This window comes from Triturus cristatus, chromosome 12 (genome assembly GCF_964204655.1).
Source record: "Triturus cristatus chromosome 12, aTriCri1.1, whole genome shotgun sequence".
Classification (NCBI taxonomy): domain Eukaryota; kingdom Metazoa; phylum Chordata; class Amphibia; order Caudata; family Salamandridae; genus Triturus; species Triturus cristatus.
In genome coordinates, this window is record NC_140595.1 from 760,660,978 (window position 1) to 760,673,330 (window position 12,353).

The following is a 12,353-nucleotide window of genomic DNA, read 5'->3' on the forward strand; positions in this document are numbered from 1 at the left end:
TTGCCTTTGGCATGCCTTTGGTGCAGCGGTGGCACGGCTGCCACACATCCACGCCCTGCAGCTGCTTTTAAGTGTTTGAGTGTCAGTGAGGTAAAAAGAAGCTAGACCGCCGACCTGCCCAAAAAGGCAGTGGTCCAGGGCAAAGAAGAAGTAGGGGCAGACTCCCAGTCCAACTCTCTCCACAGCCAACAGCACAGCAGCCATGACGGACCGAAGAGCAGGAAAGTGAGCCGAGTGAAAGGAGAGAAGAAGGGAGAAAAAACACTCTGCAGCAGGTGACAGGCAAGAATATTGACCGGCAAGCACACGAGGTCAAAGCACACAAGGTCAACTCAGAGAGTAAAATGAGGAGACTAACAACTCCTTGCCCAGCAAATAGTTCCCCAACCCTAACCCCACAATAATAAACATGGCAGCTTTAAATAAAATGGTACAAGTCAAAGAAAATAAACTTCTAACAGTGCAATAATACCAATAACCTACAAGTAACAATAATAAAGCTAATTTCAGAGGGTCCATCAATGTTCACGTGATGCCACCAGATTGTTCTGTCCCCTAGCCAACCAAGCACATTGGGCCTCATTCACAAACTGTATTTTGTAGTGCATAAATTAGTTCTACATCAGTACTACTTACTTGCTACAAAATGCAGTTCACAGGCCTACTGGTGAGAATCACCACCTCACTCTTCCTATCTTTCATGTTGGAGATCCACACACATCTAAATGTACTACTTAATTGTAAATGTAGGAAGGACAGAGAGTAGCTGGAAAATAGGCAATACATGGGATGGGTGTAGGGAGTAGTAAGGAGGGGTTTAGGGAGGGCTGAGCAGCAGTTTACTGAGGGGCAAACACCCATCCACAAAAGAGTAATCACATTGTTATTCACAGACTGCATTTCTAAACTTATTACATCTAAAAAGAACCAAACATAGAAGTAGGTGTACTCCAGTTCAGACCTGGAGAAAGCCCAGCACCACACATGGCCAGCTACTGGTACTGCAACAGCCTCTTATAGAAAATAGAGCCCTATCGAAAATAATGTTAAAATGAATTACTTCTTTTGACTTTTTAAAAAGATATATGCATTCAATTAACTACTTAAAATTAAAGTTATATATAAATAAAACATATATAATATTTTACGATAAAATATTTTAATAATTTGTTTTCAATGTAACAATTAATGTATCCTACATTTTGAAAACATATTAAAATTATTAATACATAGTAAATGATCAATTTTAATGTACATTAATAATAATCCACATTTGTAAAGCGCAAACAATCACCCGTAAGGGTCTCTAGGCGCTGGGGGCCATCGGGAAGATTAAGCAAGCTATTGCCCAGAATCACATGGTGCTGGGCTGATTTGCGCGCCGGAGCCAGGGATCGAACGTGATCCCCAGATTCCGGAGTCAGTCGCCCTGGTCGCGGCGCCACACCTCTTCCGAATGAAATATTGAATTCGAAATCAGTTAATAGTGTTTGTAGTCTCAGAATTCTTTAGGATTTATGAGTGCAGAATGACTTTCCCATAGTACATCCATACTTAGAGATTTTGTTTTAATTATTTAACAGGGTTATTGAGCTCGATTTTAAGCACTGGTAAGGGGGAGGTGTCAACCATGCCATTTTCACAACTTGTCACCAGGTTTCAACCTCTACCTCCCCATATCCCACTCTGCATTTCCAAGTAATGAAGACATTGCTAACCTAAACTGTTTTTGACTTTACCATTGCTGTGCCCATTTTCTGAGTCACCACCATGGGAACGCCAAAAGCCTGCCAGACAGTAAGAAATTCTAATCTGGCGGGCGGCCTGACCACAGGTTTGGCAATGCGGGAGCGGTAAGCCGGCATGGGGCCTGCTCCAGCACCGTCAAACTCGTAATCAGTCCCAAAGTGTGACTCTATATGAGTTTCTTTTTTTTTTCCAACCATGCATGTTTCGCAGTGAATTGAAAAATAAATATTGGTTTTGATGGACAAATAGAAATGTGACACCAGTAAAATACATAGGCATTTTGTATTTTCTAAAATCATCACCTCAACATATTGAAATAAGCCAAAATTCATCAAGCATGTATCTACTGGAATAGATGTTTGATAATAGCACTTTTTTTCAATTATTTTGTAGATCAGTTATTCTGCATCAAGTCCACTCCTGAGTGACCGGAATCAATTCCCATCCTTTTTCCGAACAGTCCCCAGTGATGACTTCCAGTCTCGTGGTTTGGCTGAGTTGGTCATTTATTTTAATTGGACTTGGGTGGGCCTCGTGGCAGACGATGATGACTATGGCCAACAGGGAATAAAACTCCTTCAGGAAGAACTGGTCAAGATTGGTGCTTGTGTTGCATTTTCAAAGAATATTGTCACAAGCAGAGCAGACAAGAATGCTTTTGACATTGTCCAAATGATTAAAAACTCATCTGCAAATGCTATTGTCATCTTCTCCAATAGCGGAAATATGGTAGAGGTTATGGATGAGATGGTGAGACAGAATGTGACTGGGAAGATTTTTGTTGCCACTGAGGGGTGGTCTACATCAGCTCTACTGCTAGTGGAAAAATACTCTCAAATTCTCACTGGCACCATTGGATTTGAAATTCACAGTAGAGAGATGCCAGGGTTTGAGGAGTATCTCACCCACCTCCATCCATTGAACACTAGAGATCATATGCTTCTTCAAGAGTTCTGGGAAGACACATTTAGTTGTAAGTTTCAACAGGAAGTGGGAGAATCACTGAATGTATACAACAATCACACTGTACAGTGTACCGGTGCTGAGAAGCTAGAAAAGCAGCATGTAAACCCCAGTGGTGTCACCAGTTTTGGACTCCCCTACAAAATCTTCAATGCAGTTTCTGCCATTGCATTGGCTTTACAGGATTTGGGCTCCTGTAGCCTAACTGGTGCACCCTTTGGTCAGGGAACCTGTGTGGATATTAAGGGATTTCAGCCATGGCAGGTGAGAGCGTCCAAAGGGATTAATTGCAAAAATGCTAAATTTTAACAAAAAGTGTTTGACAAGTTGCACATTTAAGGGGAAATGCACACTTAAAGTGGCATATTAGGTGGATTAGTCCAATCATAACTCATGCTATTTTTTCACATACAATTGTAATATATTGATACTTAGTAACAGCTTTAATATTATGGAAAATAAATCAAAAATAAATTAACTATGTATACCCATGTCCACATTTTAATAGTTACCTTCATATAGAAAAGCCTTCCCCATTTTAAGTATTTACACAGGTTTTATTTAATCTTCTGAAACTTGCAGACAGTTTAGTATTAAGTAACATATTAGAGCCACAACTTTCCCCCTTCCTTACTTAAAATAAACCCCTGTGGATATTCCTCTAGATCTACTAATCTCTGCACTGTCTCATCTGAGTGGAAGATATTACATACCCAGTGCTTAGTTTGAGAATGAAAGAGTGCCGGTGCCCGAAGCTCTGCTCAGACCCTGGTGACTGGTGCAATTAAACATCGGCATGCCAAATACCTAGGCCAGTGGTCTTTAATTCACTACCAGACACTCCCAGTCCCTTTTTCTCGCCCCTGCTGGTTCCTTATTTCTGTTTGTGATGGTTTTACCTTATTTTTCTCCGTCCATTTTCAAGATCTGTATGTATTTCCCTCTCATGTACTCACTAAATACCTGTTATAAAAATATACTGGTTGGTCCCTAACATTAAGTGCCAGTGCCCCCCACCGGCAACCAGTGGGTCAAATTAAGCACTGAATATGCATCAGTGTATTCTTACTTCATTTCTTCAAAATGGTGTTGGACATTAGTGTCCCATAAAATCTCAAGCAATGGGTATATCTTAAGAATATGCAATACCATCCCTTACCCCTCACAATTTATCCAACACTATCAAACCTTCCTCTGTGGTCTGTAATACGCCGAGGTGAAGTGTCTTCTGCAGAAAATATTGTAATGCTGGTAAAAATGTCACTCTATTGGTCTTGTTCCAACACTAAACACAACTCATCTTCCTGGTCACTGTGAGACCTCGAGTTAAAATGCTTCTGAGGTGAGGATCATTGCTTATTGATTAAAGCAACTCCGTGAGCAGAGTCTATAATCCTTGCAACAGCCTTTTTTGGACTTGTAAGATGTCTTGTAGATGTGTGTGTAATTGAACTGTGCACTATCCACTGTATTGTTTAGCCTTTCCTAAATCCTTCTTTTTCATTGAGCCTGAAATCCACATAACAATGAATTCATCTTGCTTTTGGAAAGCAGGACCTCAATTATATTTTAGTGCGCCATCCCTCCTTCAAGTTCTCACATCAGACTTTTGTATCCCTAATATAGAATCTGCATTCCCTAGGGAGGGCATGAGCAAGTCAAAGAAGCATTACATCCCCAGAATGCTATATTATTCGAAACCTGAAAACGTTGGACATTTACATTGTGTGGACTTAAACCTGGTGGGGGTGGGGCAGTGGTGTGTCTTCAACATCAGTTGACACATCAAATGAAAAGCTGTTTACCTTGTCTCCTTCCTGTCTATTGTATGTGTATGATAATTCATGTCATCTTACTTTATGCCAAATAATCTTTACCACTGACTTGTTTCTTCAATTAATCAGTCAATCAATCAGCATTTGAAAAGTGCAACTCTGTTACCCCTTGGGTATCTGGGCACTGTGTCTCCATCAAAGAGCCATGTCTTGAGTCTCTTTCTGAAGTCTGCCAGCAAGGGGGTTGTGTGGAGCTGGAGGGAAGGACATTCCAGGTCATGATGGTGATATAGGAGAAGGAGCTGCCACCCCTGTGGCTATGACAGATGCAGGGGTGTCCTAGGTCGTGGAGGGCTTTGTAAGCGTAAGTGAGGAACTTGAACTGCCAACTTTTCTGGATGGGGAGCCAGTGGTGGTCTCTCAAGTGGGGGGTAATGTGGGTTCACTTGGAGGTCCAGGATGAGTCTGGTTGCAGAGTTCTATATGGTCTGGGTGGAGATACCAGTGTGGAGGGCATTGCTGTAGTCGAGGTGTCTGGTGACGAGACCCTGAGTGACGGTCTTTCTAATGTTGGTTGTGAATGCATCTGAAGACTCTGTGGAGCATGAGAAGTGTGTGGAAGCAGGAGGAGGCGACTACGTTAACTTGGCATTTCATGGTCAGTTGGCTGTCTAGGAGGATACTGCTGAGGTTGCATGTGTGGTCAGTCGGTGTGGGTGTTGGTCAGAGTTCTGCAGGCCACCAGCTGTGGTTTCATGTAGAGGTGTTCTTTCCGAAGATCAGTACTTCAGTCTTGTTGATGTTGAGTTGGAGGCAGTTGTCTCTCATCCATTTGGCTATGTTGGTCATGGCGTTGCAGAAGTTGGTTTTGGCATTGGAAGGGTCCTCAGTGAGTGAGAGGATCAGTTGAGTGTCATCTTCATGGGAGATTATGTTGAGTCTGTGGGATCTGACGATGTCTATGAAGGGGGTCTTATAGATGTTGAACAGGGTGGGGTTGAGGGATGATCCTTGTGGTACACCACATATGATGTCTTTGGGTGCAGAGATAAAGGGAGGCAGTCAGATGCTCTGTGTGCATCCTGTAATGAAGGAGGTGATCCACTTGAGAGCATCTTGCTGTATACCTATGGTGTAGAGACTGTTGATGAGGGTGTTTTGGGAGACTGTGTCGAAGGCTGCAGAGAGATTGAGGAGGATCAGGGCCACAGTTTCTCCATGATCAAGAAGTGTTCTGATGTCGTCAGTGGTGGGAATCAGCACAGTCTCAGTGCTGTGGTTGGCATGGAATCCTGATTAAGTTGCGTCCAGTAGGTAGTTTTGTTCCAAGACTTCGGTGAGCTGCTGGTTGATGTCTTGCTTGAGAATTTTGGCCAAGTAGGGGAGCAGGAAGATCGGACGATAATTTTTGAGATCTTTGGTGGTCAGCTGAGGCTTTCTTCAGGAGGGTTCTGATGTCTGCGTGTTTCCATCTGTCAAGGAAGTTTGCTGTGGAGATGGAGGTGGTGAGGATGTTGGTGAGTAGCATGTTGATTGGGTTGGTTGCATGGTTATAGAGGTGGTGGGGGCAGGGGGCAGTGGGGGACCTGGCATGGATGGAAGACATGATGGCTGAGGTGGTCAGGGTGGTGACCAGGTGGTGATGGTTTGGTTGGTGTTGACTGTTTGGTTGAGTTCATCGGGGTTGAGGGTTTGAGGATGAAAATGTTGTAGATGTTGGTGATCTTGCTGTGGCAGTAGTCTGAGAGGATGTTACAGAGTTCTTAGGAGGGGCGGATGGCGTTCTGTGTGGCTGTCAGGTTGGAGAATTCTTTGATGATTTTGAAGAGTTTCTTCGTGTGTTTGGCTGCGAAGTCAATGCGGGTGGTGATGGCTCCTTTCTTGGCTTCTTTGATGTGCCGTTCATAGTTGCTGAGCCCTGTTATGTGAGCTGCTCAGTCGACAGGTACTTGGTGGTGCACAATAATTTCTCCAGTTGATGGCAGTTGCGCTTGGTGGTCTTGAGTTCTGGTGTGTACCAGCTGGCATGTTTGGGGATCTTGTTGGATTTTGTAGGTTTTATTAGGGGCAAATCTATTGGCATGTTGATGATCCAGGTGGCAACATTCTGGGTGGCCTGGTTGAGGTCTGTTGAGGCTTTGGGTTGGGAGGTGGTGGAGGCCTATGACCAGTGAGTTTCCATGACCTTGCCCCAGCTGCGGTGAGAGGAGATCTAATGACTGGTGATGGTGTGCTGGTCATCGGTGATGGTGAAGTGTATGATGGTGTGGTCAGGCCAGGTGAGTACTGTGGAATGGCTGAATTTGATTCTGTCGCTGGAAGTGAAAATTGGGTTGAGTGTGTGTCCAGCTTTGTGCGTTGGTTTGGTGACCAGTTGGGTGAGGCCTATGTTGTGGTTCTTTAGGAGGGCAATGGAGGTGGTGTCACTGCAGTTGTCGATTTGGAAGTTGAGGTCACCTAGTAATACATAGTTGTGAAAGTCAATTGCTAGAGGGATATGAGGTTGGGGATGACGTTACAGAATGCTGCTCAGGGTCCCGGGGATCTGTAGGTGTGGGTGCCTCTTATTGTGGTTTTCGTGTCGATTTGCAGTTGGAAGTTGAGGTGTTCCATGAGAGGTGTGGGGTCATTGTTGGGGACAGTGCATATGATGGTTTCCCTAAAGATGATAAAGATGCCTCCACCTTGTTTGCTGACACGGTCTTGGTGTATCATCCTGTAGACTTCGGGGGTGGCAGTGGTGATGTCGGGGTTTGAGGAGGGATTGAGCCATGTTTCGGTAATGAAGGCAAAGTCCATGGAGAGGGTGGGGATGGAGTCCCAGATTTATGTGGCGTGTTTGCAGAGTGAGCGGGCATTGAGGAGGAAACAATGGAGCGGATGTGGGGTGTTCCTATTTTTATTAATTTTAACTGTGATTTTATCTCCTAAATAAGAATTTTAACGTTTTAACAATTGTATTGTTTTTCTGCTATACTTTTGTGGTCATAGTGCTGAATAAAGTTATTTTTGAATTGGGTATTCCGTTTCTTGTGGACTGGAGTAGTGAGGGACCTTTCATAGGTTGTGTACCAGGAGAAGTGGCAGTGTCTGCAGGAGAAGGGTCCTTTGGTGGATTGTGGGGAGGAGGAGATGCAGCTGATTCAGCGTCTGCGGTCCAGGAGTTCCTTGGCACTGTACTGTCAGGTGGTGGGAAGGCCAGGAGTCCTGCTGCTGGACATTGTCCAACCGGTGGTGCATTGGTGACTTACCCGTTGAGTACGTCCACTGCATGCTCATGCGGCAGCTTTCATTAGTGGTCCTGGTGGGTGGTCCAAGTGCATGAAGCGCAGGAACAGAGGGCAGCGCAGGGGCAGCAATCAGCACTGGGGCAGCAGGTAGCACAGGGACAGCAGACAGCACAGGGAAAGCAGACAGCACAGGGACAGGGGCAGCAGGCAGTGCAAGAGCAGCAGGCAGTACAGGGGCAGCAGGCAGCAAAGGGGCAGCGGGCAGTGTAGAGACAGGGGCAGCAGGCAGTGCTGGGGCAGCAGGCATGACAGGGACATGGGCAGCAGGCAGTGCTGGGTGACAGTCAGGGCTGGGGAAGAAGGCAGCGTAGGCGGAGGGTCAGCAGGCAGTGCAGGGACAGCTGGCAGTACAGGGGCAGCAGGCAGCATAGGGGCAAGGGCTGAAGGCAGCACATGCAGGAGGTTACAGTACCTTAAGCCACAGGAACAGGAGAAAGAGAGGTGGCCCAGCCCAGCATCCTCTGGGCTCTGACTGGTGCAGATGGACCAACCCTTGGCCCGGGCTTTGCCGAGGCTACGCCAGAGCACATCCACAATGCAATGCGGGAGCCGGAGGTGATCTTTATCCTATGCCGGGAGCTGTGAAATAGTGACTAGCAGGTGGCCCCGCCTCCAGGGCTCCAGGGAATTGCAGTCGGTCTGGCCAGGTCCGGCTGGCTGGTGTAGTTGGGTGTTGGGAGGGGTTTTGAGGCACTTGAACACTGGAGCAGGCAGGAAACAGGAGGGGAGACACCTTCTGCAATGATGGGTGGAAGGTGGCCTCTATTGATGCATGAGCCGCAGGCGATCTTTTTCCTGCACCGGGAGGCACGAAAAAGTGAACAGCAGCTGGCCCCATCTCTGGGACTGCTGGGAAGTGCAGTCTGGTCTAGTCAGGTCCAGTCGGCCAGCTTAGTTTGGTGGTGGGAGGGGGTCTTCAGGCACTCTCTATCACGGCAGCAGACAGGAAACAGGAGGGGAGACACCTCCTTCAATAAGGGCAGAAGGCAGCTTCCTTTTATTGGTTACTGGCTTATATATGTATATATTACTCTTTATTTAGCAAAAATCTAGCCTTAAGGCAGCAGAGCACTGTACATGGTCAAAGACAAGCAGTGAGAGGAGCTGTAGCTCAGTCGGGAATGGTTAATGCATTGTGATGTGGTGTTCTTCAACAGCATGGGTATTCAAATATTTCCTAAATTGGAGCGTTGTAGCTGTGGTACTGAGGGATACCAGATTGTCTTTGTAGATCTTGGGTGCATTGATGGAAAAGGTGTGCTGTGTTGATTTTTTTCATTTTTCTGCTTCTTATTCTACAGTCGTATTGTGCCCTGGCTGTATGGTCAGGGACATTTTTAGGAATGGGTAAATAGTACTCTGGCCCAGGGCCCCCAAAGTCTGGACAGTCCAGTCCCACACTGGCTATAGTTATGAAATAACCAGTATGTTTGTTTACCTTCAGTTTTTTTAGCCAACCCAGGCTCTCTAGCCAATCTGGCCCATTGCTGACAGATAGAGAGGGCTAAAGAAAATAACTATTTGATTCTGGTTTGATTCAGCAAGAGCACTAAGATTTCAAAGTGCATAAGCACAGCCGTGCTGCACAGATCTTTGCCTCTCTTTGGCATTTGCCACTTACTGTGCAATGAATATTAGAACTGTGTGGTCCTTCTGTCACTGCATTGTCCGTGAGGAGCTGTTGCTAGCCTGTGTGATCACAGTTAGCTGCTTCCTGATTCTGGATACCTGTTATTTGCAGCACAGGTAGTGAAGTAAACAAAAGCACCAATCAGCACCATTTGCTCTAATGACCCTGACACAGTAGTGCAATGTAGATTTAAGGTAGTAGGCGTGGCCGGATCACTAGTTTGCTTTTATGGAAGGTAGGCCACATGACATTGTGCAATTCATAGCACCATTATATTCTCCATCCATGATTACACCACCCACATGTACCACTGCTGGGCTGGTGCAATCACAGCCTAATACCACTTGACTCAGAGTCCCTGTTCCTGAAAGAGCAGGGGCTGGAATGCAGTAAACATAAAAAGCACACTCCATATGCACAGGACCACAAGGTTAGACACCAGTCTAGTGCACCACATGCAGCGGGCTTTTTCAAGCTGCAAATCTCTCAGAGTCCACTGGCCAGGGAGAGACTGCTTGCTCCAGGGTTTGGTCCAGTTGTATGCTGCCCAAGAAGGAGTATTGTAAGTGATCCAACCAAAACTCACCAAGAGCATGAATGAGGTAAAAATCTATAACAAATTAAGAGTTGTTCTCAGCAGAGGGCCCCAAATTACGTTTGTCCCAGAGCCCTAAAAATCCTTCCGATATCCCTGACAGTGCCGAGATCCACCAGAGATTGTGAACTTGTCTGCAAGATAAGCAGGGGTGCTGGTTAGCTTAGAAAATGATGCAGCTGGTTTCAAAGATGGTTTTGGCCGGCAACAGAGTTCCATCAAATTGGGGCTGATGTTATAGTTCTTCGGGCCCTTGCTAAGAAATGCTGCAGAATGTAGGATGTCCATAAGGTTGCCTGTGTGGTGTCTGGGAGGCCATGGATAGGACATTTCCACCATCCAAATGAAAGCGTACGAGGCCTTGAAAAGCAAGTTGATTTCTGGAAGAAATGGTTTGTCTTTCTTTAGAAGAGAGAGCTGGTAATAGGCTGTCTTTGTTTTTTGACAATGTGTTTTGTGAAGGTGAGGTAGGTTTCCCAGATTAATCCAAGTGACTTGGGATTTGGTAAAAGTTGGGGTTTGAAGTGGTCAAGGTTCATGTAATTGAGCCTAGTTTGTACTGTATCTTGTTTCTTTTTCTTGGCAAATGCCATGAATTCTGTCTTTGTTCGGCTGAGCTGCAGGTAGGTAGTGGACACACAGCCCAGGCCTAGGGAGACAGACGACCTACTAGGGGCCCTAAAGTCACTTTTCAAAAGCCTTTACATGTTGGAAAGGCCAAAATGGAAAGACTGTTGGAAAGGGACATTCTAATCCCTATGGCAATACCTCCACAGTCACCGCCTCCACTGTAGGGATTAGGCCTCTGACTGACACCTCAATGAGATCCTTGATCCCGTCAGAAGCGGTGGCTGGTCCTGCCAATGGCATCACTCCGACTGCCAGCATCATAATCTGGCAGTTGGACTGATGCCTCGGATGTTGGATGGACCGCCACCAATGGCCTGTCAGTGGCGATCCATCTGACATCCTAATTATGCCCATAATTGGCATCCCTAGCATGACATTTGAGAGACAGATACATGTAAAGAAGCAACTGCACAATGATTGCAATAGTACATGTGAGTACTTGATAGAAATGACAAGATGATATTTAGGGACCACATACATGCATGCTAAAAGGAAAAAATGCTGTTTCAGGATGTAAAATTTATTCTTTTCAGAAAATGACAAACTTTTGTTTCAAGGAATTGAATTGAGTTGATATATCTTTTTTTAAACGTAATTTTAAAGTAAAATGTGTTCATGTTCAGAAACTGAAAAGTTCGTATTTGATGCTCAGAATAATTGCTTGTCCAGAATATATATAGATCTGGTATTTGCTAACACTTCAAGACCACTTTCTGATGCTGATTATGTGTCAGAAGACACTTGCTGCTTTCGTTGCTATATTGTGATTGGTGTAGAGATGGTTCATCTTCAGTTTTGCTAAAACATGTTATGAAATTACCACTACTGCTTTGGATCTCGGCCAGGAAGATTGCTGCAAACTGTTAGCTGCTTGGAACTCTATGGTCTCTGTAACCTCAGTGGTAGCAGTGTTGTATAAGCCTATTCAATTTGCCTTGCTTTGTTGTCTATAGCTTGAGATTGTGAGATCTGTGTAACATACTTTTGTCATCGTGTCTGCTAAAAGTAGATTGCTTAACATATCCCATAAAAGGCAAGATGGAAATATGAAAAAAACTGTAGAAAAAGCTAAGATATTTCAAAAAAGAATATCTCATGTGAAACTGCAAATCTAGATAATTTTTCACTTTCTATATGACCTATATTATTTACTTATTGTTTAACTAAATACTAACTTTAACTGTCTGCTTATCCTGTGCTTGGATCCAGCTACTTAGGATTTCTGTGCATATGAGTGCCAATGTGTGCAGATGTACAAGGTGAAGGGCTTATTTACAAGCTCATTTTGCAACCGGTGCATCACTTTTTAAGGTGCTCCTGTTGTGCGGAGTGCGGATCCATATCTACGAGGCCACACAAAGCTACTTTGCATGACTTTTCATGGCTTCTTAGATATGATGTAAGGAACCGCAGTGCAAGTTGCTGCATTGCCTTACACTGCATTAGGGTGGTTTTCCATGGGCGTTGCAGAGGGTTTTCCCAAGCAACACCCATGGGTTTTGACACATTCCTAGATTTACCTTGGAAAGGGTCAAATCTGAACACCACCCCAGAGGAGGCGCAAAAATAAGAAATATCTTTATTTCTCCTAATTTTTTCCTCTTTCTATGTGCGCTGCATTTTTGCAGCACACATAGACAGAGGAAACACCTCCATGGATTTATTTTGTGTGTGAAGGTGTCACTTCCTGCACAAAAACACTCCTGCCAACAATGGAGACA

At 45.0% G+C, this 12,353-nt stretch overlaps 1 protein-coding gene across 1 annotated transcript in view; it reads left to right on the forward strand.

The window, feature by feature from the left end:
* LOC146782740 (extracellular calcium-sensing receptor-like) overlaps positions 1 to 12,353 on the forward strand; it is a 78,991-nt gene that overhangs the window by 13,523 nt on the left and 53,115 nt on the right. Inside the window, exon 3 of the mRNA XM_085638578.1 lies at positions 2,143 to 2,976. Within this exon, the coding sequence (XP_085494704.1) occupies positions 2,143 to 2,976 (834 nt within the window). The remainder of the gene's footprint in view (positions 1 to 2,142; positions 2,977 to 12,353) is intronic.